Here is a 21,498-nt window from a genome sequence, read left to right on the forward strand (position 1 = left end):
TCCAAGATATTTAAATAATAAAAAAATAATATTTTTAAAAAATCAGGTTTTATAAAAAATAATAATTACTCTCTACTCATTTTATTGAAGTGTAATTGCATAACGTGGAGATAAAGTTAGGTTAGATCAGCTGTGATGTTTATTGCTTTGCGTTTGCAATGTTGTGAACTTCATCCATATGTTTTTATGGTGTTGGAAATTGAAATGTCAATTTGTCAGTGAATTTTATCAATTTAATAAATAGTTTATTAAATTTATGATAAGTGGCAGTGACTTTTTGCAATAGATAGCACCCAGACAAAGACATGTAAACTCAAGACATCAAGTATAAACGTTAGAGATCTCTCTTGAAGTTTTGTCTGTTATTCCTGAAAGAAACAAAAAAACTGTTTGTGTACAGCATCTATCTTTAGTAGAGCCCTTGTTAGTATTCCGGTAAGTTAGAAAATAATTACTTCATTACATAAATATTGAAGTTAAACATAATGCTTTCTGCTGTAAGCTGTTAACGTGTCTCTACATTCAATAATATTATACTTTAGCCTACTCATCCGTCATATCTATTAAGGCCTGAAAAATTGCAGCCCAAACAATCTTATATTATTTATAGATATAACTTCATAAACTGCTCCATAATTACTGCAGATAGATTCTAATTCAAGATAAGTTACATATAATGATGAATGATTGACGCAAACGTCAGATAAATAATCAAGAATATCAAGTATCAAGTAAGTATCACGATAATAAGAGACGATGAATCATTAATGTTGTTTTAATATGAGCTATGAGTAGTCTTTTGCCTACTCAACTATATATACATACTTAGCCTAATACTAGAGCTATATGTATTACACGATTCAATATTGTCTATTTATTGCCAAATCACTTATTCAGGGGTAATCCCTTACCCCCAAGCCCATGAACAACCAACCCCCTAAATTAAGAAATAAATAATATTTCACCCCTCCATAAACTGAGAACCTTAAATGTGATATCAGTAGTCATTTTATACAGTGCTGACGTTTTTTTGGGATGACAGTACTGACGCAGTCTGAATTAAACACCTCCCCTCTGTCAGTGAATTAGCCAGGATTTTGAAATGGAGTGGGTTGGCCAAAAATGTTTGGATAGACTCAAGCTAATGAAATTTCATGGAAAGGTGTTATCTTTAATTTTTGGACCTCTTGTTCTAGTTGTAACCAGGAAACCACCCTTCGCTACGCCACTGCCCCCTGTTGGCACCCCTGACTTATTTCTGAAGTTTCATTTATTTTTATCTCATTCGTAAAACCAACTGTTCGTTTCTAATTAGAGTTTTATTTTCTTTTTCACAGCTATGGCAACCTCAGACAGCGAGGAATTTGAAAGTGCAGACGAGAGTGTAGACGTGAAATCAGCTGGCGGCAAGAAAGGACAGAAAGGTGCGTCAAAAAATGAATCAAAGAAAACATCATCTAAAAAACCGTCTGCCGTAGAAATATCAGATTCTGCCGCAGGAGACAGTAGTGCTAGCAAACCAAGTGACAGTGTTCCAAAATCTGCAAGCTCCATAGACGAGGAAAAGGTCTTTGATATGTTTGACGATAAAACTTCGCAAAGACCGTTAGCTAGTAAAGAATCCGAGAAGAATGTCACGAGTAAAACACCAACCAGGGAACCCAAACCGTCGAATATCGGGAAAAAGTTGGGATCCAAACTTGGTACGTCGATTTCAGCGAAAGAGAAATCATCAGATGTCAAATCAAAAGTAGTCGACAGTAGGAAGAAGGTTGACGAGCAACAAGGAAAGACAGATGAGAAAGTGTGTGTTAAACAAAGTGAACCAACTGTGAAAAAAGAGGAGAGTAAACCGGAAGTGAAGTCAAACCCTGACGACGGATGGGAACTGGAGGATGGTTTTGAAGTTCCGGTCAGCAATGCATCTAAACCAAAAAATCAGCAGGAGTTTGAGAAGGAATTGTTTCCCGTTTTGAATAAACTTTCTAGTCTTACAACAAATACGAAAAATGAGGCGGTGGTAAGTTGAAAATTTGACTTTCTTCCTTCTAATACATTGATATGCTTAATACAATTGATACAGTTTTGGGCTTAAATCCTGTTGTTTCTTTGCCAATCATTCATAATTGAGAATGATATTGTATTTATCAATGTATACATACGCATTAACACAATTTCATTGTGATAGTCAACACTATATTATTGTGTTCCCCATGCAGTAATGTTCATGATAACAACTTTCAAGTTACTAGGACGTATTAAGGTACTTTTCTACCCAAAATTATGGAATCGGTAGCGTCATGTCATGAATATAAGTCAAGAACACTAAATAAATAAATCAAATCTAAATCAAGAACACTAAGGGACGGTTACCGAGCTCGGGATTCAGCCAAGTTCTAGACTTTTTACAGTTGGAGTCAGAAAATTGGCTTTCCGAAATGGGTCGTAGTTGCAGTTTTTATAACAATCATTATTTTCTCATTTCTATAATTGGAAACGTTTTACCTTGACAAAATTAAACATTCCTTAATAATTCAAAATAGCTGGAACTTTATACTATTTTCTCTTCATTTTAGTTTGTGTTTATTTTCTAGTTGTTTGAAATTTAATTTAAACGTGACTACGATTACGCCCCGTTTCGGAAAGCCAATTTTCTGACTCCAGCTGTATAAAGTATAGAACTTAGCTAAATTCCAAGCTCAAAAACCGGCACTAAAATATCTGTGTTTTTGATGATACCAATATGGTAAAATCTTATGTGGAATATGATTTGGAGTCCAATGCAACAGGTCCCAAGGACATATCTTCAATGGTTATTGAGATATTCAAAAAAATTTGAACATTCAATGTATAATGCCGCATCCACATGTTGGCCCAATGAAGGCCAATGTCGACCAGCGCCAGTGTGTGGATGGGTGGTTTGCCAGCGCTGGCCTTCACTGGCCTACGTTGGGTTATCAGGCTAGGCCAGCAACTGGGCCAACATGTGGACTATAGTGAGGTCCACGTTATAATGGCAGTGTTTGATTGGCAATGGTATTGCTATCCTTGTCTATCATTCAACAAAGCGGATAGCGCTATCTCTTTCTCGCTTTGCTCTGTTGCCAAATCGTCTTAACAATGTAGAATTAACAACATATTTAATCTTAATTATGTAAATTCATTATGGAATTATTAAAAAATATCATTTATTGCTTCATAAAATATAATTGACTATTTTAAACGAGAATTTACTGTTAATATTACATCAATAAACCTGTATCTGCTATCGTTTATAGGAAGGCATTGACAAGACAGAGTTTCGGCAACGTTTTTCTCCTATCTTTCTCCACTGCCATTATAACGTGGACCTCACTATATGTGTATTGAATTCATTTTCAAAACTAACAAACCTTTTCAACCTATGTGTATTAAACTAATTTTCAAAAACTCACCTTCCTTTATGACATTGACAGGCAGAGGAGAAACCCCCCACCGCATCAGCTGACTCGGGTGGATCAGGCTGGTCAGGGTGGGGCGGATGGGGTGTCAGTTCGATTCTGTCGACCGCCACAGAGGGTGTGACCACACTCACCAGTCACGTGTCGGCTGGACTCAACACTGTGCTGGAGAGTGGGCTGGGGGCGCCCGACCCCCAAGTGCTGGCTGAGGTCTTAGAGAGGGAGAAGGCCGAGAAGGAGAAGGAGGGAGAGACGAAGGGTGAGTGAGAAACCAAGGAATAGAAGGACAAATATGTAGGTAGAAGAGAAGGAGGGTGAGTTAGAAACAAGGAATAATTATCTCATAGAACGTTAAAATATACACGGTGTTCTGAAAAAAGGGTGCCCATAAGTCAAGGCGTGATTCCTTTCATCAAAAGAAAAAAAAGTACTAATTATCATAGGTCTGAAAATGCTTGGTTACCAAGTTATACAGAGTGAAATATTTCGTCTGAATTTCTGTTCCCCTTCCGAAACAAAGCCCTACGGTTATTTGTTGGCTGTTAATTAAGATGTACAATTTTGCGTACTTTATATAAAATGAACTGAAAGATCGAATAAAACAGTTTCCAGACCTGTAGCTACAGAAATTTTCAAGATATGTGACGAAATACGCGAAACTTGGTCCCGAAAAACAAGTTCCTTTAAGGTTTGAAGCAGATTTACTATGTTAAATGTACAATAAACACAAAATATTTTTCCACAGAACTTGTAGAAAATTTAATTTTGAAGAGAAAGATGTAGAATAAGTCTATAATAGACAAACGCAAACTTAAAAAAAGGTCTGGCTGCAACTGTCTACAACGTTGATGGAAAGATACATTTTCAAGATGTTTGATGTTTTTGAACGGGTAGTATTATAAATAGTCAACTGTCTACTAACGTTGATGGAAAGATACATTTTCTTTCAAGATGTTCGATGTTTTTGAACGGGTAGTATTATAGACCACTAGACATCTGATTTATGATGATTAATTCTATAGTCTGATTTTTACGGTAATATTGGCGTATGAAGGAGGCTCCTTTTTCCTTTTATATTATCCTTGAAATGCAAAATTTCCAAAAACCTTGTATATACGTCGACGCGCAATTTAAAAAGGAACATACCTGTCAAATTTAATGAAAATCTATTACCGCGTTTCGCCGTAAATGCGCAACACAAAAAAGAGAAATGCCAAACCGTCGACTTGAATCTTAGACCTCACTTCGCTCGGTCAATAACGTGGACCTTACTATATTACTGGTAATGACAATATCAGTGTATTTTTGTTGATTATAACTAACTTTGATTGAAGTAAAATTACTTTGATTCGTTTGCCAACAGGTGTCGACGACATCGCACAACCGACAAACCGAGGCAAGCGAGCAATCTGGTTCGGGTGGCTTCGGTGGTATCGGCCAGCTGATGTCCGGCGTGAGTCAGCTGGGCACGAAGGTGTTGTCGGGTGGCCTGGACACCCTGGAGACCCTCGGCAAGAAGACAATGGAAGTGTTGCAGGATGGTGATCCGGGACTCAGGAAGAAACGGGCGCTCTTCTTCCAGGATGACGATAAACCAGTTCTGTCGCAGGTGAGCCTTATTCAGTTTGTTCATTTATTAGTACAATATCGGGGCACCGAGCTTAGCTCGTTATTTTTATTTATTAATAAACAGAACACAATTCTCTAAAATGATCGTGTTTATATTTCACAGCTGGCTATACGTCATCTTATGAGTTTCGGGGATGCGATATTTTGATTTTTCACATACTTACTTTTTTACTATCCACAGCTGTTTCAGCCAAGGATGAATTATCCTTTTAATGTCGTTCAGCGAGTTTTCCCAAGGATGAGACCTAGAGCAATCGAATCTTTAGGCCTATATCATAAATCTACTATGTTCCAAATTTCGTGAGAAATGTTATAGAATATTAAACAGTCTATTGTGAGATATCCTTGCTCAGTCGTGTTGTCGATTATTTGTTGCTGTATATAGGTGTGTATCTATTGCACTATGTACTCGTACTTCTTAACCATTCTGTGCTTCATTGGCAGGTACCAGTCCTCTGACATTCATTTGTTAGTTTTATCCATTCTTTGTAACATTTTTATTTTGATTTTAGAACCTTTTCATTTCTATATTCCGTTTTATAATTATTTCATTGTATACATCTGTTTTTTTTCCTTCTCTTGTATTTCTATAGTTTTATTTCTTTTAACAATATTGCAATTGTAAGTTACTTTGTTCATTGTTTTTTCATTGTATAATAATATTGTATTGTTGTATTTGTGAAGGAGACACATTAGGGGTAACCTGTTGTCTCCATAAATACATAAATAAAAAATCATAAGAGCCGTTTTCGAGATCTGTTAAACATAAATAACCAGATATAAAAATAACCAGATATATAAATACAGAAATTGCTCGCTTAATATAGTAGGATTTAGTACAGTGAAAGCTTAAACTGATTCTTATGAGCTGGTGGCTTAAACAAACAATCACATTATACCAAATGAGACTTGATATGGATTTAATCCAGTTCAAGATGAAACTTAGTTTAGATTGACACTGTGCAAATGGTACTTAGCATAGCTTTCTTCAAAGTTGGTTCAAGTATTGAACCCGTTCAAACAATGTATGATCGCATTTATTATAATGTGATTCAATTGAGTCAGCTGATGGTTTAAACTAGAATTCCAGTTCAACTTTTTTTGGAGAAAGTGACCTGTTTACACCAAAGTTATTAACAAAATGTTAATAACTTGCACCTTATAGATTCTATTAGATTGAACATAGCTTATCTTACACATGATGAACTTATGTGTTTGTCAAGTTCCATTCAATCTAATAGAATCTATAAGGATTGAGTTAATAACATTTTGTTAATAACCTTGGTGTAAACGCAGCTTTAGTAAGTACCGTATTCTATCAGTCAGCTATTAGTAAAGAGTATGAAGAGAAGTTTTCATTCATTAGAAGAAGAGAAGTTCATTCAGAGAAGTTCATTCATTAGTGGTATTCACGAATCACGATGTAGCATTTAGATGATCTATTCGTCAACTCAACTAGTAGCCTACATTACAAAGAAATATAGCAGCTGATTCAAGGTATCAACCTTAGACCATTTATAGAATAGACACGCCCCATACTGAAAGTCGATGAAGCCAACCTCTACTGCCATATCGCCCCATCGTGACGTCAGCATTATATAATATAATATAATCAATCAATCATTTTATTCAGTAAAATGCATTACAAAATTGGTCCCGCTAAACCTAAAAGATTTTACAGCAGGTGCCTACAAATAATAAATACATAAATAGAATGAATGATACTTAAAAAATAACTAAGGAAAAAATTTTTTCATGAAACTGGGAGTTTAGGAATTTAAAAAGGAGTATGGGGTATTAGATGAACTAAGGATGATTAATAGTCAATTATATGGTTATAGGTTCTTAATTATAATTTTAATTTTAGTTCTTTAATAATTCACTTCCATCTGAAATAGACACAATCTGCTATGGAAAACAATGTAAACAAACTCTACAGAAAAGTTTTCTATCCGATGCTGACGTCACGATTTGGCGATATGGCAGTAGATGTTGGCTTCATCGACTTTCAGTATGGGGCGTGTCTATTCTATAAATGGTCTAAGGTATCAACTAGCACAACTTGAAGGCTAACTCAAGATCATGAATACCAATATTGAATTAAATTGGATGTAATTCTCAATAATATACATGGAGTGGCCGTACTGAAAACAGTCGTTAGGTCATGTCAGAGGCCCTGAAATTGATCAGATGTGACCTGAAAACTCTGACACCGGACCTGAGCCAGACAGGTCACTCAATATATTATTTAATACTTATTAAAAATTTTATAAAATTATGATATTTTTAATAAATATTTTAAGTTGTGAAGAAATATAGACAGCAAAAAATCGAAGATAAAAAACCTAACCTAAGAAGCGTAGTTCGAAGCCTTTCGCTGATGCCACAACATTGTCTGTATAGTGAGATCCACGTTAAAATGGCAGTGTGTGATTTGCAATGGTGTTGCTATCCTTGTCTATCGTTCAACAAAACAATGGCGCTATCTCTTTCACGCATTGCGATGTAGCCACATCGTTTATCAACAATGTAGAAATTCAACTAATTGACAAAATATTTAATCTCAATAATGAAAATTTATTATTACAGCTTTAAAAAATATATTTTCTTGACAAATAAAATATGATTAAATATTTTCAACAATAATGAAAAGTTAAATTGATCAGATATACCAGTATCAGCTGTTTGGGTGGCAAGGCTGAGATCTGGCAACCCTTTTCTCCTATCTTCCTAAACTGCCATTATAACGTGCACCTCACTGTAGCCATGTGTGTACAAACATGTTCAACACACTTGTCCTGTTGTTAGTGGCCAACCTATCAATTACTATCAATATTCATTTTCATTGTATTGTTATAAGACTCACGAGTTTTCCACTTCAATACCACAAAGATAGTTTCTGCTAATAAAATTTGTACGATATTATTATCTTCTTTTAATCTAATCTTAATTGTGAATTTTTTTCATCTGCACACAGATTTTGCGCGAAGCCAAAGAGACAGCTGAAAAAAGTGATAAAATGGAAGAAGAAAAACAAGCTGCTAAAAGAGTGCATCTTGAATCTCTGTTCGATGATTACCAAGGTACACAATATATTTATAGATAAACTAGCTGGCCCGGCGAACTTCGTACCGCCAAATAGTTAATGCATCTCATGACAAACTTTAGCTGGATGCACACCTGAGGAGGCGCGATGCGGCATTTTGCATCCAGGTGCTTCTTGCTTTGAATGGAAGCACTCTCACAAACACACACACACACACACACACTCACACACACACAAACACTGCGTGGAACGGTGTGATAAGGCAATCTCCATAAGATCAACACTTTGTATCACCAAGCCGCGCCTCCTCAGGTGTGCTAGCCTTAGCTCTTAGCTTAATTTGATGCGTCTCTATATTTTTATGAAAATTATCCAAAAATCAGTATTTATATTCATATCTCAATATGGACTTCCTATGTGTTTGGTTATATATTTATTTTGTAATAATTCACTAAAAATCAATTAATTCTGAACACCGAAGACAGCACAATTATTCGAAACAAAGCAATGTCTTTAGAGCATGTAAATCTTTAACGTAAGGCCGCACTGCTGTATGGTTACACACAGAACAGTCATTTTGTTTTTAGTCGGGGTGTTTAGAATAAAATACATGGGCGGTTATGGAGCAGCACACATTGCGTCACGCAATGATTATAACAGCTGATTTTCATTTCTGTGTGTGGCCAGCTCACAAATCTTCTCCCATAAGGATTACATGTAAACTTTGAAGGACCATAGGAAAGAGTCCTGAAATCGGATTATGAATTTGATAGGCCATAAACCTGGTCCTGAACATAACGAACATAACTTGAAAAAAATCATCAAATTCGGAGCACACATAAAAAAGTTATTTAATGTCAAAATTTGAGACTCGTTTTTTATTTATATAGATAACAAGCCGTCAGGCTCGCCATATCCGTCTAGCCAGGGGGCTCCGCTCCCTGGACCCCCGACTGGAACGTCCAAAAATGAGATCAGCGGGCTCGTCTGCATGTAGACCTCAGCGGAACCTCTGTACCGAATTCTGGACCCCCGACTGGATTGTCCAAAAATGAGATCAGCGGGCTCGCCTGCATGTAGACCTCAGTGTAACCTCTGTACCGAATTTGAACGTATTATGTCAATTTGATCTCGAAAAACACCCAGGAATAGCTCTGATTGAAGTAGCAGTACCCAATCAATTTTTCTGCGATAAATCAGGACCTCCTAAATAGGTATTTAGGAAGTACAGGATAAATAGGTATTTAGGATGCCCTGGATAAATGCATTATTTTCAATCTTCAACTTGGTGCCAACCTAAGTCAACTCAACTTAATGCAAACCTGACAAAATTTTTAATTTAGTTACCAGAACAACTGTTTTGAAGAGGTACTCTCTCTAGATTATAGTTCTATATAACATATGGTATGGACATTCATTATAATTTTAAGATATTGGAATAAGAAGAATATACATGCTAAAAGACGAACTTTAAACTCTAAAAACCACCCTTAGAGCTAAAATATCGCCAAAAGATTTCTTAGTGCGCCTCTGAAGGGCCAACTGAACATACCTACCAAATTTGAACGTTTTTTTTTCAAACATCTTTATTGCCCTTAAAAACAAAATACAAAATAAAAAACTTACAAAAGAAATATTCTAGATTATAATAATATATTATGCTATTTTACAAATAAATTAAAATTACATGGCACCACCCAGCAAGGGCAAAACCCTGACCGCTGAGTGAGAGTATCAGCTGTTTAGACAATATAAAATTTATTTACTAATAATCAAAGCTACAAAAAATCGAAGTTAACAATAATTACTAGTAATTATAATATTTGACGATGTCGAAGAAAAATTTTTGTATAACCCACTTATTTATCTGTTCCATCCTCTGTCTACCCCTATTAGAAAGATATTCTGACAATGCATTTGGCATGATACTTATTATTTTTGAGCTAAGATACCCCAATTGTCTTCGCACTATTGTCAAATCTGAATAGTTAATATTATAAATGTTATGAGATGTAACTCTCAGGTTAAACATAGAAACGTTATTATTCACTGTAAATTCCTCCTTCCTCATCCATGCATAATAGAGAAGTTTCTTTATATAAATTTGACGTACTGTCATCACTTTAAATTCGGCAAATGTTTCACTACTAGAAAAAAGCCCTTGGCTTATTAAGAATTGCTTTTATTATTATCATTTTTTGAAATGTAAAAATATTTTATTCATGAAAACATCATACGCTCCTCCCCATACCACTAACCCATATTGCAGCACCGATTGAACATAGGCAAAGTAAAGGACCCTAAGTAATTTAATGTCTAATATTTTACGAACTTTTTGGTAGATTTTTAGTTCTGCGAGTGAGTGAGTGAGTGAGTGAGTCAGTCAGTCAGTCAGTCAGTGAGTGCCATTTCGCTTTTATATATATAATAGATTCATAAATTATTTATACTAATATTCTATTAGACAATTGAAATCGATTCCAATAAATATAACTATTAAAAATCGTTGATAAATATAATGTTTATACATTCTGTTATATCTGTCTACAGTTTTCACTCACAGCTCAAGAAGCTTACATTTGAATTTTATTCGTTGTTGAAAATTTGACAGAATCACCGCAGAAAATGTCTGTATGCGACATCAATATTCACCATTCAACAAATTCTGACAGTTGAATGTGAATTACACTGATACTTTACATTGATGTTTTACACTGATGCTTTACGCTGATGCTTTTACATTTTGCAGGCTTGGTGCACCTAGAAGCCCTGGAAATGCTCTCGAACCAGTGTCAGTTGAAGTTGCAGTCGATCCTTCTGAATGTGACCGGGGACGAACTGAAGGACCTGCAGGAAACCCTGGAGCAGGTGAAGGAGCTGTGTGAGCTGCCCGACGAGGAGGAGGATGATGACAAGGATGACGATGTCGATTTTAAGGATAAACTCACGGAGGCCGTCGGTCAGCTGTGCAAAGATGTGCCGCATTCCAAGGATATTCGAGGTAAAGTACTTTGTATAAACATAAATCTGTTTCAGACGTTCTAATGTTATCCAAATTTGGGAGAGAAATAGTACAAGGTAGTCTCAACTCACTCTACCTCGACTCAAATCGTACGACTCCAGTCGAGGATACTCCAGTCTCTCGACCTGACGACTTTCTCGCTCATTGTCACTACTTCAGCTCCATGCTACTCCATTTTCTAACCTTACTTTATTTAAAATATAAGATCTAATTCGTCACTACTTAGCATGCTACAAATTTTATAATAATTATTATGAATATATTGCCTTACAGGGTCTGTATAATAAGTAACCGGACTGACCTCAGAAGATTTTTTATTGGCAAAATATGTACAGTTCTTCTTTAGAAATCTTCTAAGTAGTCCCCATTGGAGTCCATAGCACGCTGATACCGGATTTTCCAATCCCTGAACGCTCCCTGGAAGTCGGCAACCTCCATGATGTCTAGAGCTCTCGTCGTAGCACGTTGAACGTTTTCCAGAGTCCCGAACCGGGTCCCCTTAAGTTGTCTCTTAATCTTGGGGAACAAAAAGAAGTCTGGTGGTGCCATATCCGGGCTGTAAGGAGGATGTGGCAACGTTACCCTCGACTGTTTGGCCAACTGCTCGGTGACGAGCAAGCAGGTGTGCGACGGAGAATTGTCGTGATGGAGGATCCACGAATCGGCAATCCCCGGACGGACTCGATGAACCCGGGCGGTTAGTCGACGGAGCACCTCTCTGTAGTACTGGCCGTTTACAGTTTTTGTGGCACAAACTCTTTGTAAACGGCCAATACTACAGAGAGGTGCTCCGTCGACTAAACGCCCGGGTTCATCGAGTCCGTCCGGGGATTGCCGATTCGTGGATCTTCCATCACGACAATGCTCCGTCGCAGTTGGCCAAACAGTCGAGGGTAACGTTGCCACATCCTCCTTACAGCCCGGATATGGCACCACCAGACTTCTTTTTGTTCCCCAAGATTAAGAGACTAGTTGAGGGGACCCGGTTCGGGACCCTGGAAAACGTTCAACATGCTACGACGAGGGCTCTAGACATCATGGAGGTTGCCGACTTCCAGGGAGCGTTCAGGGATTGGAAAATCCGGTATCAGCGTGCTATCGACTCCAATGGGGACTACTTTTAAGATTTCTAAAGAAAAACTGTACATTTACAGATGGAATGAAATAGAGAATGCATTTATTCAAATGCTAATTAATATATAATTATTATTTAACGAAAATCCTAAATAAATGCTGTAAATCACCCCGAAGACTTCTGCAACTGCAGACATTGACAACAGGGTTAACAGCTAGATGGAAATTCGATGAGAACCACTATCCAAAAATTATTTGCCAGCCCGGGAATCGAACCCGGTACCTCCCAATTGCTAGTCAGGAATGCTTACCCTTACACCAAACTGACAGTAAATTATTTAGGATTTTCGTTAAATAATAATTATATATTAATTAGCATTTAAATAAATGCATTCTCTATTTAATTCCATCTGTAACTGGTTGGCCGCTATGGCTTCGTATAAAATGAGCGCTGCTATCCAGAGATTGTCAGTTTGGTGTAAGGGTAAGCATTCCTGACTAGCAATTGGTAGGTACCGGGTTCGATTCCCGGGCTGACAACTAATTTTTGGATAGTAGTTCTCATCGAATTTCCATCTAGCTGTTAACCCTGTTGTCAATGTCTGCAGTAGCAGAAGTCTTCGGGGTGATTTACAGCATTTATTTAGGATTTTCGTTAAATAATAATTATAAAACTGTACATGTTTTGCCAATAAAAAAATTCCTGAAGCCAGTCCGGTTACTTATTATACAGACCCTGTATTTAATTCTCATTATTGTCTTATCTAAAACATCACTTTCATTAAAAATGCACAGTACTACGCAACTCAAGTCGAGGCTCGACAACATGTCGAGTCGATGCTCGACTCAGTCTCACAGTCGTGAGGTCGCGGAGACTAGATTCGACTGGTCTGAGTGTCACCATTTGAATACACATGCTGCGTCGAGAAGAGACTAGAGTCGCTGTCTCTTCTTGACTTGAGTCGCGTAAGTGTGAGTTGAGCCTTTCGCTCTTATCCGACCAAAACATTAGTCGACAGTAATCGGCTTGAATTAACAAAAAAACGGCTTGAATTTTGGAACTTATCCGTAGGATATCTTCTTATGCTATCTTTTCATCTTTTCTTTATGCTACTACTTGATATTATACCTCTTTACTATGTAGTTTATTTAACAGATTCACAGATATTTAACTTTGTTCTCTGTTACTTTTTCGCAGGTGAGTCTACGAATAGACGCGTGGTTGAAAAGTGAGGAAGCTAAGGCTGCCTCTCGGCTAGCCGTGCATGAGAAGGCAGTGGCGTCTATGGCCGAATTCACATCTGTTTCCATGGAGATATTCCACCGTGCTGCTGAGTTGTTGCTAATTAAGACGGCTCATAGCACCGCTACAGAGGCTGAGTGTCTGACACAGTAAGTACATCTCTCAATTATCACAAATCCCTCCTGTATAGGCCAAGTCCACATTATAATGGCAGTATTTGATTAACACTGGTGTTGTTATCCTTGTCTATCATTCGACAAAGCAGATAGCGAACGTATCAAATCATAGTGTTGTGTATCAAGTTGAGATGATACTGTATCATGTATCATGTTGTTGTTCTTGTTCTATGGTGAGGTCCTCGATATAATGGCAGTATTTGATTAACACTAGTGTTGTTATCCTTGTCTATCATTCGACAAAGCAGATAGCGAACGTATCAAATCATAGTGTTGTGTATCAAGTTGAGATGATACTGTATCATGTTGTGGTTGTTCTTGTTCTATGGTGAGGACCTCGATATTTGACACTGGTGTTGTTATTCTTGTCTATCATTCGACAAAGCAGATAGCGAACGTATCAAATCATAGTGTTTTGTGTCAAGTTGAGATGATACTGTATCATGTTGTTGTTGTTGTTGTTCTTGTTCTATGGTGAGGTCCTCGATATAATGGCAGTATTTGATTAACACTGGTGTTGTTATCCTCGTCTATCATTCGACAAAGCAGATAGCGAATGTATCAAATCATAGTGTTGTGTATCAAGTTGAGATGATACTGTATCATGTTGTGGTTGTTCTTGTTCTATGGTGAGGTCCTCGATATAATGGCAGTATTTGATTAACACTGGTGTTGTTATTCTTGTCTATCATTCGACAAAGCAGATAGCGAACGTATCAAATCATAGTGTTTTGTGTCAAGTTGAGATGATACTGTATCATATTAGTTTGATACTGTATTATGTTGTTATGTTCTATAGTGTGGTCCACGTTCTAATGGCAGTATTTGATTGATATTCGTGTTGTTATCCTTGTCTATCACTCGACAAAGCAGATAGCGCTATCCTTTTGTAGCTCCACAACGTTTTAGTGCAAACATCAGGTTAAAATAAATGCAATTTATCTACCCATGATCTATCTATCTACACAGTACAGCCACAGACGCTGAGTGACTGACACAGTGGGCCATATGTAGAAAGTTTAGCATTTGCTTATACTTCTAGTTGAGCATATTCTTCATTTTCTATGAATAAACGTTATCAAAACCTTTTGCTCATGCTCATCAAAAAAATAGTTTGAGCATTTGCTCAAAAGTAAAAGCTTATGTTCAAAAATGTATGAATAAAGTATAGCATTTGCTAAACTTTTGAAGCAAATGCTTCGTCTAGAAGTTTAATCAAATACTGTCATTATAACGTGGACCTCACTATAGAACAAGAACAAGAACAACATGATACAGTATTAACACAAATACAAGAACAGCCACAACATGATACAGTATTATCACAATATGATACAGTATTGTCTCAATTTGATACACCGTGTTTTGATACATTCGCTATCTGCTTTGTCGAATTGTAGAGAAGGATAGCAACACCAATGTTAATCAAATACTGCCATTATAACGTGGACCTCACTATAGTTTTAGTGCATTCATGAACACAGAGACTGAGTGCTAGACACAGTCAGTACATCTCATAATTATTACAAATCCGTCAAATATATTCTTAGTATTAGTGCATTCATAGTACGGCCACAGAGGCTGAATGTTTGACTGAGGGGCATTTAACCGATTTACTGCTTCCTCACAAGGACACCTCTGGTGTCTCATTAGTGACCTCATGCACTGGCAGAATAGAATAGAATAGAATATTTCATTTATTCAACATAGCAAAACAAAAACATCATGCAGTTGAACATCGTCATTAAAATCCAACATTAATACACATTATGAATCTACAATACACATTATGAGGAACTAGGAAGATTGTTCGAGGAGACCAGTATTTTATCTGTTGTGAAAAGTATGAGGCTGAGATGGGCTGGTCATGTGTGCAGAATGCCGGAAGGGAGGGTGCCAAGAATGGTGCTGGAAGGCAAACCCGGAGGAAGAAGACTACAAGGAAGACCAAGAAAGCGGTGGGTTGACGATGTGGAAGAGGATTTGCGAAAATGGGTGTAAGAAGATGGAGAAGAACAGCAGAGGGATGGAAGGATGTGGTTGTGAAGGCTAAGGCTCTACATGGGCTGTAGTGCCAATAATGATGATGATGATGATGAATCTACAAATTAATCAAATACTAAAATCGATATTAATACATATTATATAATTTATGTGAATTCAATTTGAATGTAACGAAATTTTTAGATGACCAGAATATCGGGGCTTACAATATGGTGTCAGGTTCATTGAACTGATAAAACTTCTGATAGCTATAGATTCGGTTAATCTGTCAAGTGTGTACTATTTTAATAAATAAAATTGCTTAATAAATAGCTATGAACCATTTGTCGATCGACTAAGTCTCATATGCATCATCTCGGCTTAAACTGAGGTAGATTTGCTGTTTGTCAAAACACACACCATAATACAAAAACATGTACCATATTATACCATATTATACCAATTTCAAAACACGTACCATATTATACCAAATTCAAAACATGTACCATATTATACGAGTAAACACGACCATATATAATTTTATTGTATGGTATGATATGTTGTGGTTTTTATCCATGATTGAAAGCTGAACTTTCAGCTGAAGATGTGGTAGGTGTTACCATGAAACCTGGTTCTGTAATGTGAATTAATTTTTGAACAAATATAGTGGTATTGACAACATCAACGTCTTATTCTTTCAACGACCATACTAGTAGTTTCATGTGATCGTAGTTTACCGGTTAATATGGATAGTTCATAGGGACCTTGGACACTCAATCAATATGTTAATTTTGTAGTTAACCATAACCTTTGGGATAGGTTATATTTCTCATTGGGAAAATGAGTGTTGTTTTATTTATTTATTTATTGAAAGTACATTACATTGAAATATTACAAGTCTAAGGGCCGGTTTCCGAGCTCGGGATTTAGCCAAGTCCAAAACTTTAAACGGATGGAGTCAGAAAATGGGCTTTCCAAAACGAGGCGTAGTCGCAGCTTTTATAACAGTAGTCGTATTTTTTTCTCATTTCTATAATTGGAAACTTTTTTCCTTGACGAAATTAGACATTCCTAAATAATTATAACTGAAACTTTACACTATTTTTTCTTTATTTTATTTTGTGTTCAATTTTCTAGTTTTTCGAAATCCAATTCAAACGTGACTATGAAAATGACTACGACTACGCCCCGTTTTGGAAAACCAATTCTCTGACTCCAGCTGTTTAAAGTCTAGGACTTAGCTAAATCCCGAGCTCGGAAACCGGCCCTAAGAGGTTTACATATTAACGGCAAAACAAACCTCATTTACCACAAAATGTTTATGCATAAATGATGAAATTTGAAATGTATTTTTTTCAGAATCACTACAATTCTTTGCATCCACGTGTCAAGGATGGCAACCAAGTTCACCATGCTGCTAACTGAGAATTCAGAATCCAAAGAGAATAATAAAATTATCACTACAATTTTCATGGAGGTGAGTAGAGCTTCCTGCTTTCTAACTCTATGGCCTGATTTCACCAAAAACGAGAACTAGGTTTGAGCGGCAGTTGAATCTAGTTAGATGATTTTAAATTGGTTTTGTGATATGATTTTTGATTTAAAACCATCTGTTTTTACTCGCTTGGCCGTGATAAGTAGAAATACTCTAATTAGAATTCTATTTTCACTGTGTCGGTCTCTTTCACTGATAGGCTAGGCGCACACCAGTTAGTCAAGACAAGACAAGACATGATCAGACACGTTTAGCCACAATACTTCACATAGCTGCTTGCAGTGGCGACTCGTCCTATGTGTTCAATGGTCCATTGAACCCCCAGAATTGAACCAACTCCTATAGAATGATGAATTCTACTCATATAATTATATTTTTATTCTATACTCATGAAATTACATCACAAAATTTTTCATCCACGTAAACTTAACGTCGAAGTTTTGCGGCCGGTGCCAGAGTGGCTTGCTTGAAACAGAACCGAATGGCATGACGAGACAGGTGGTGGTGGAAAGCAGTGTTAATTCCCCGATGTGAACCCAAAAACAGTGGAACAGAGGAGGGGAATCGGTTTTCTAGCACGGGTTTACAATCCTGTCTGAACCACGTCTCCACGAGTTCATCCTAGAGTAGCTGAACCTAGCCGAGGCAAGTGAAGCATTCGGTAAACCTCGGAATGAATCGTGATTATTCGTGATACCGATTCAGTAGCAGTGCCATCTTGAACATAACCAATAAATTCAAATTTGGTGGCAGTAAACAGTAAAAAATCGGTAAACAAGAAGTAGAAAGCGTGACAGTTTTGAGGTTATACGGTACGGTTACGGGTATCACACTGTATAAATAGATTTCACTGCATTTTTTGTTTTATAAATTTGTTTTGCGTGTTGAAGAATATAGACTAGTAATTTCTAGTGTGTTTTGTGTATTCGTGAGTGTTTCTAGTATGTCCATTTTGTTTTAGTGAGAGTGTGAATATACTTTATTGTGTTAGGTACTGTAACAGCATTTTGATGAAGAAATATGAATAAGGTTCAGTATTTGTTAAAGACAAACATTATTAATATTGAGGATAGGTGTAAAATAAAACATGATGCTAGATTAACTCCCAAAGTAAAAATCAAACAAGAAAAATATGAACAGGACAAAAAAACTATATTTGTAGAAAATATGCTTCATCTTTGGGGGGTAATTCCTTAAAATTATTATTGATTACCTTTACACTTGATCATGCTCAATACTCTATATCCTCTTGACCTTTCTCCCCAATAGATCATGAGGTTGAATCCCCAAGCTAAAAGATCACGAGCCGCTACTAGCTGCTTGTGACGCAAGTCACACTGATAAGTCATTGCAATTAGACATGTCTTCATAAGCAACTATGTGAAGTATTGTGACTAAACGTGTCTGATCTTGTCTTGTCTTGTCTTGACTAACTGGTGTGCGCCTAGCCATAATGATATGTGGGAATACAGCTTGAATCGGCGGTGCTTAAACAGAAACGAACCATCCTTTGAAAATAATATCAAATAATATATTCTTCATTAACACTTTACCGAAGTTGAGAGATGTATGTATGATATAATTATGCGAGATGATGAAATGATCTGAAATCCATACGCCTGGCGGGATTCGAACCCACAGCATCAGTTTCAGTTTATCAAAGTTTGATAGCTCATCTTATTTGACTGATCTACTGCAGTTCACTCACAGAATATATTCTTCATTAACACTGTACCGAAGTTGAGAGATGTCTGTATGATATATGCGAGATGATGAAATGATCTGAAATCCATACGCCTGGCGGGATTCGAACCCAAAGCATCAGTTTCAGTTTATCAAAGTTTGATAGCTCATCTTATCTGACTAAGCTGTTCACAATTTCACAAACTTGACGATTTTGTTTCAGTTTTATGGAGAAGATTCTATCATTTTTTGCATTAATTCAAAGATAAATTTTGCATTTTTTTTCACAATTTGTAATATTTCTTTTGTAAACATAATGTTATACAACAGGCGATAGCCTAGTGATGATTTCAATAAAATTATTTTCTGTTCTATTCTAACAATTTTTCATCATTTAATTGATTTTTTAAAGATGTTATTTTGTTATTTTTCAGTCCGCCCAATGCAGTTCATACATCCAAGACGCCTGTAGACTGGTGGTCCCTGTACTGCAGGTTGGAGCTGCAAACTAAGCACAGCATTCTATTTATGTATTAAAATTAAGCTAAAATAAATATTATCAAAGTAAATTGATATAAATATATTCTCGATAACAATCAACTAACAACGATATATGATATCCTGTTATAATCGATGTTCAGTCAATTGCACATTCCGAAATATTATAACTTTTTAACGTTTTTTAATGTAAAAATGTTTTTAAATTAGTCGATAGACTGTTTTAGCTTTGAAGAGAGATCGATGATTGTTATGCATTTGATTTTAGTGCTCTATAGTTGACAACTTATTTTTATCGTTAAATAATATAAGTACAACCACGGTATATAGAAGAAGACGGTAGGTGTCACGCGCATGTTTGTGCTAAATTTCCGGTGTAGCTGACGTCATTTTATATCCAATCATCTGTTTTTAACAAATAAGTTTCTTAAATATTGCCAATAGATTTTGAAAACCTCGGTTGGTGGCGATGACGCAATCTAGCTGGCTGGCCACTGCGCATACATTTCGTGGCCTCTACCGTTTTCATCTAAATACCGTGAGTACAACTATTAAATCTATTTACAACTATGTAAAATAGTAAGTATCAAATTTTGATACTCTGAATAAACTGAGTTGAGACTAGAGCAGAGTTTTCAAAGAGAGCTTAAGAGTAGACCTTCCAGCACCAAATCAAATGAAATAAAACAATTTAATGATGAAAACATTGAAAAATCGTATAAGAAAATATCGGTGTTGTCAGATTGAGACCTTCTACTGCAAGTCCTTGTGACTGAACATGTTCAATATGACAACGTTGCATCGACTATATTGTCGCATGAGTTTGCATGAGAGGATCAAAATTTCACACAATCTGGCAACGCCGATATTTGATCAACTGGAAACTTTAGGCTCAACTTATTTAATTCAGACTAGTATATAAAATGTAATGAATGTTTGTCAACATTTTAAAAAAGTTTTATGAAAGTGTTCGTCGATAATATTAAAATATTATAAAGATATTGTAGTCTGGTGGTATATTTAACACTATTTTGATAATAACATTGCATTTCTTCTAATTTATTACAGAAAGTTCTCTTTTATCTTGTTGAAAATTGAGAAATTGATGGTTTTGTATTATCGCTCTTATAAATTATTTGTATATTAACAAGTAACAATTTCTTGAATGTCCCATAAACTTAATGATGTAAATTTTCTGATAAATCTCCAAAGAAGGTATTTTTCAAATTCAAAGATGAATCATTGGCTCTTCAATTTTTTCATCTTATTCTTAGCTAATCTTAAACTTTGCTAATACTGTATATTTGTGAACACAGGAAAATAAATAGGTTTAGAGATTCTCTTTCAATGTTGTAATGCTTGACTCCAATTTTTCATTTTTTCAGCTTTGAAAATCCTACTTTCTAAATTTCTGAATATTAAATATGTCAGCTTCAGCTCTGAAGTTTTTCAATCCTAGCTGCTTCTCTTCAGCTTATTATGCGAATCTCATTGGATTTGAACTTATCTTCCATCTATTATTAGTCTTCAAAAAATATTAAAAATTTTGTGCAAGATCTTATAAATGTGTGCATAAGGTTTTCTATTTTTCCATGAATTGCATGTTATAGGCTCTTGTTGACAGAAATAATTATATTGTAATATGGTAAAAAAATCACAATAGTAAATTGAAAGCATTTAGAAGCTACCTATCTATATCTTGTACAGTATAAATTAAGTATTGTATAAATTATATTTATATAATTAAATATCTCATATTGTTATTGATATGCCAATTTTGAAATTGAACAAAATATAGTGCATCTATACTCATACGAAAATGATTGAGATGATATACAAAGTCAACTAACTCATATCAGCTATAGCCTTATATTGATGAATATTTAAAAATACTTAATAATATATTATTACTGTATTGTTGTTGCGAATATTAACTAAAAAACTTGGTGTTATATATTTATGATACTGTAAATATGGCTTTCAAATTATTGTTAAGCTCTGTATAAAGTTGATTTAATTTTGCTCTTTGTATAAGCATGTATTTGAAGGATATTTTAAAGTGTTGTGTTTTTAATATTTTACCAATAAACTATTATTGAATTCTTTCCAAATAATATTTTTTTTGTCTACTATTTTTAGTCTGAAACTTGAATTTTATTTTTTTTTCTTGAAAACTCATCAAATGAATGATGGGAATGTATTGGGTGTA

The 21,498-nt window shown here is 35.7% G+C and overlaps 1 protein-coding gene across 1 annotated transcript; it reads left to right on the plus strand.

The window, feature by feature from the left end:
• Positions 1-125: 125 nt before the first annotated feature.
• Positions 126-21,403, plus strand: LOC111044233 (protein FAM114A2). Its single transcript, XM_039439426.1, has 10 exons — positions 126-435; positions 1,338-2,020; positions 3,456-3,699; positions 3,860-3,867; positions 4,804-5,049; positions 8,047-8,152; positions 10,865-11,121; positions 13,410-13,603; positions 16,973-17,090; positions 19,226-21,403. The coding sequence occupies exons 2-10, from the start codon at positions 1,340-1,342 to the stop codon at positions 19,301-19,303; spliced, it is 1,932 nt and encodes a 643-aa protein (XP_039295360.1). The 5' UTR covers positions 126-435; positions 1,338-1,339; the 3' UTR covers positions 19,304-21,403.
• Positions 21,404-21,498: the final 95 nt, after the last annotated feature.

This window comes from Nilaparvata lugens, chromosome 12 (assembly GCF_014356525.2).
Source record: "Nilaparvata lugens isolate BPH chromosome 12, ASM1435652v1, whole genome shotgun sequence".
Lineage (NCBI taxonomy): Eukaryota > Metazoa > Arthropoda > Insecta > Hemiptera > Delphacidae > Nilaparvata > Nilaparvata lugens.

Excerpts from the sequence above, each read along its gene's own strand:
- LOC111044233 (XM_039439426.1), top strand. The coding sequence starts at position 1,340 with ATGGCAACCTCAGACAGCGAGGAATTTGAAAGTGCAGACGAGAGTGTA. Across the intron at positions 2,021-3,455 it reads ATACGAAAAATGAGGCGGTG|GCAGAGGAGAAACCCCCCAC; the intron begins GTAAGTTGAAAA and ends TGACATTGACAG. Across the intron at positions 13,604-16,972 it reads GAGGCTGAGTGTCTGACACA|AATCACTACAATTCTTTGCA; the intron begins GTAAGTACATCT and ends TATTTTTTTCAG.